At 41.7% G+C, this 4,290-nt stretch overlaps 1 protein-coding gene across 1 annotated transcript in view; it reads left to right on the top strand.

The window, feature by feature from the left end:
* Positions 1–945: 945 nt before the first annotated feature.
* Positions 946–4,290, top strand: part of HIF1AN (hypoxia inducible factor 1, alpha subunit inhibitor) — a gene marked incomplete at its 5' end in the record, with an annotated part of 6,729 nt that continues 3,384 nt past the window's right edge. The window contains 2 exons of the mRNA XM_009573664.1: positions 946–1,196; positions 2,436–2,584. Of these exons, the coding sequence (XP_009571959.1) occupies positions 946–1,196; positions 2,436–2,584 (400 nt within the window). The remainder of the gene's footprint in view (positions 1,197–2,435; positions 2,585–4,290) is intronic.

The following is a 4,290-nucleotide window of genomic DNA, read 5'->3' as shown; positions in this document are numbered from 1 at the left end:
GAGCGCCCGCCATGCCCCCTCCCCGCGCGGGCTCGGTTGTTGCCGCTGTCCCGCTCCTCTTAGTTGTAGTGGACATTTCTTTTCGGTGCCACAGTGTTGAGTTGTGAAATTTGCAGGAAACGTTTGCTTTAAGTGCTTTATTGTTGGGATGGAAATCGTGGAAATGTTGTGTAAAACCATGGGCACACGTTCGTTATTTTCTAAGTGAGAGTGGCCGCAGATGTGAAGGTTGCCTTGCAATAGCGGCTCTTGTATTGGTTCTGGACAAGCTCAATCTAGTTTTGGTAAGATTGCTAGTTGGTTTTTTTTAAAGAAAGCCTGCAAGAAGGGAAGTTGTGCATGCACAGCTTGGAAACACAGCAGCTGTCATTCTTGTTTAAGTTGCTTACTATTTATAGGTGAGGAGATAGGTCACGTCCTTTGTCTTCCTTTTGTAGTGGTTCTTTTTTTGGTGTAGAAGAGATGGGGTAATCTCAGTTTTTCGACGGCTGAAGGTTATCTGCGATCCTCTGAGGAAAGAGACGAGTGTTGTCTCTGTTTCTGTATTCAGAGGTATCTTTCTGCCAGCATTTACACCTTCATAGCTGAGGCTGGAAGTGACCAGACGGAATCTACTGTGTCTCCTTGCTACGTGGCAGGACCAAGCAGGCCTAAAACTGTTCCCAGCTAGTGTTTGTCTAACCTCACGTGTCAGAGATTAGCTAAGTAGATAGTGCAGTCTGTCCTATTGCCACCAGGAGCTTGCTTTAGGAGCAGGCCACCACTTTCTTAAAACTTCCTGCCATGTTTTGCTTGTCTTTCTCCCCAGACCAAGGTATCTGATTACTTTAAATGCCTTTTCCAATTCCCTATTTTCAAAGAGAGTTTGTGTGGTTGCAATAATGAATGTGATCGCTCTCAAGTTCAAGAGGTCCTTGAATCAATAAACTTCCTGTTTCTCTCCAGGAGCCGGTGGTGCTGACAGATACGAATCTGGTTTATCCTGCTCTGAAATGGGACCTGGACTACCTCCAGGAAAACATTGGCAATGGGGACTTCTCAGTGTACAGTGCCAGTACACACAAGTTTTTGTACTACGATGAGAAGAAGATGGCCAATTTCAAGAACTTCAAACCCAAGTCGAGCAGGGAAGAGATGAAGTTTGCTGAGTTTGTGGACAGGCTCAAAGAAATACAACAAAAAGGGAGTGCTGAGAGGTAAGTGATCTGTGGAGGTTTCTACATTTCTGCAAGTCTAAGTAGGGGGTAAGTTTCTCTTCAGTGAGTGTTGATGATTAAAACCTCTCAAACTTTTCATTTTTTTATAGCCTTGCTTTTCCTGCAGGGCTGCTAATTGACAGCAGCCTAGTTACCTAATAAAAAAAAGTCATACTGTTAGTTAATCAAACTGTTCACATTGTCTGCAGAGGCTTATTTTCTTTTTCTTCTCTGTCTGAGGCAGGGTTTGGATAGAGAAAGCCTTAAGCTTCCCTTTCTTTTGGCAGACTATGGTATTGGTAGAGGAGCTTAATTATCTGATTAAAAGGTATGGGCTATAGCACTCAGCCTTTTTTACAGAATACCGAGGTAGCTGCTGCTAACCCTCTTTTGGAAAGATGAGAAAAGGTTGCATACGTGTTGGTGGTGATGGCCTGCACCCCTAACAGAGCTGTAAGTTACTGAGAGGAGTTTCACGTTTATACGGAATATAACTAGTAGCAACCGTACTTAACCCTCAGTTAATTTTATCAATCACCAGCCCTCTAAAAGGACTTAATTGTGTCTTAATTGGAAGCAACTCTGTGCCTGTATCCACTTGTCGTCTGTGCCTTTCTCTTCTTTCTCAGCTTTGGGAGTGCTTTTGCCAAGAGAGAAGGCAGTCCTTGAGCTTAAAAATGCATTTTTCTTCCAGCATTGCAGACAGTAGTCTGTAATACTGCAATTGTTAATACATATGTTTGATTCCTCTGATCCTCTATGTCTAAATGTAAGTTTGGCTTCAAAGTAACTTGATACTGAAACGTGCTGGGTTTCCTGAGCCCTTTTTTGCCCTCACGCGCTTCTAGTAGAAGAGGTAACTTATCGCAGATGAGTTAGAGTGGTGACATTTGTCTGGGGTTTATTCATGAGTGTGTTTGATATTTGATAGTGGCCAGTCTGTTTACAGTTTCCTCCTCTTGCACTGTGAGGGGTTGCTCTAAAAATCTAATTTTTCCCTTGTGATTGTTCAAGCAGAACTGAGTTCTGTTCCCTTCTGTACCAGGAAATCTTTCAGCAAAGTTTGGGGACTCTCTGAAACTGTTTCCTTCCACAGGTGTTTATGGTGTGTGGTGATAGAACAGAATCTCTAGGAGTTATGTCTCTTTGTTTTGAATCTTTCTGAAGAGATGCAGAGATGTCTTTATGTTCATGACAAAGCTTAATACTTGATTTCTGCTTGTCTCTGGGAAAATACAGGCTATATCTGCAGCAAACCCTGAATGATACAGTTGGAAGGAAGATTGTGGTGGATTTCCTTGGCTTCAACTGGAACTGGATTAACAAGCAGCAAGGGAAACGTGGCTGGGGTCAACTGACTTCTAACTTGCTCCTTATTGGCATGGAAGGTAAGCAGTTTCCTCTGACTGGAGGAGAAGGGGAGAAGATTTGGTCAGCAGTTCTGTATTTTGATTCCAGAAGGTCTTTCAAATGGATTTTCCACTAGTTTCTAAGTGTTCCTTCAGAGCAGGCAGTTTAAAGCTTTGTGTTGGGAGGGGACTGTTGCCCCAACTTAAGTTGGGTTATAGAGAGGAAACAACCAAAAGAATAGCCTGTGTTTCCTCAGGGACGTACTGTGAATACCTGGATGTCATCTGCTCATGGAAAGGCTCCGTGAGATGCTGGTAGGGCTGTGTTTTCAGTAATTGCTAATCATATTCTGAGACCTGTTTATTGTTTGAATGCTTCAGATGCTGTAGATTTAAAATGATCAGAGTCTGCAGATTTAAAATGCGACAACGTTTGCAAGTTGAGCAAAGTTAGTCTTCTGGGCTTTTCTTAGCATGTCCGATGTCTACTCAGGAGGAAATGTTGATTATTCTGTGAAGCATTTGTTCTTTTTTGAGCTGGTACACTGTGGGGAGGAGTTCTCTTTCAATTAAGAGCTGAATTTCTTCTTGGAAGGCTAGAGTGCACTGGAGAACTTGAAGATGGATAAATCCTAAAAATATCTGGATAGAGTGGAACTCCAAAATCCATGTGGAGGCTGACTCATAGGCAGGTGCCTTAGAAGACAGAGGTACTACTCCGCTGTTGAAAAGGAGAGCATTCTTGTAGAAAGTAATCTCAATAACTGGGCAAGGAACGTACACAGCTTTGTGAAGTGGGATGGCCTGTAACAAATGTGGCTGTCGCATCCAATTATAATTACTTGGCAATTCATGGCTGTTCAGTTCTGACAGCAGATGTTTTTTCCCCTTCGCAACAAGTCATACTCAATTTACAGTAGTTTGCCACTTGTTTTACTAGCTGACAGAAGAGAACTTCACATAAAAGCACTGCACCAACACTTCCCTACAGGTCATAATTTGGTCACTAAAATCCTGTTATCAACAGGTTACGCACAAGAACCAAGGAATTGTCTTGAACCAGTGTGTGCTAGAAAAAGGAATGTCTTTACAGGAGCATGTGATTGTATGATCTATTTAATGAAGTTATGGGGTAAACTGTTATCTTAATTCTCTTTAGTGAAAATACATATAAAAAGTAAGCTAAAAGAATAATATCTGAATTGGCAAACAGCCTGAAAAACGTAGTTGTGAGGGGTACAAAATGACCCACTGTATTTAAATATTTGATTAAATTTAAGATCTAGTGGCGACAGTCAAGCTTCATAACTGTTAATCAGACTGAGGGGGTGCTATTGGGAGCCCCGATGACGAAGAGATTTGTTTACTTGTTTTCTTGCAAAACTACTAGGACTTTTTCCAAAATCAGACTGTTAGACTCCTTTTCTCTAGACTAATAATTTTTGGAAGTCCATTCCACAACTTGTCATCTAAACAGTGTTTTATGAAAAAGCTTCCTGTCAACATTCACCATCTGCTGTTCATGGAAACAAGCTGGAAATCCTAGTCCTGTAGAGCATAAGTTGCTGAATATGGATTTAGAATGGAAATTAAGTGGGGTAGCAACTGCTCAATAAAGGCTGACTGATACAGTGATCAGTTTGTAACGGTCATTTTCCTTGTTTAGTTTTCTGAATATGTGGGAGTGTATTTACTGTCTTTAGCAAGGAATATAGCTTGCTTCCGTCTTTCACACCTGTACGTGA

The sequence above is a fragment of the Fulmarus glacialis genome, unplaced genomic scaffold (genome assembly GCF_000690835.1).
Source record: "Fulmarus glacialis isolate BGI_N327 unplaced genomic scaffold, ASM69083v1 scaffold45782, whole genome shotgun sequence".
NCBI classification, from domain to species: Eukaryota; Metazoa; Chordata; class Aves; order Procellariiformes; family Procellariidae; genus Fulmarus; species Fulmarus glacialis.
Note: the sequence above shows the minus strand (reverse complement) of the source record. Positions and strands in the feature narration are given on the sequence as shown.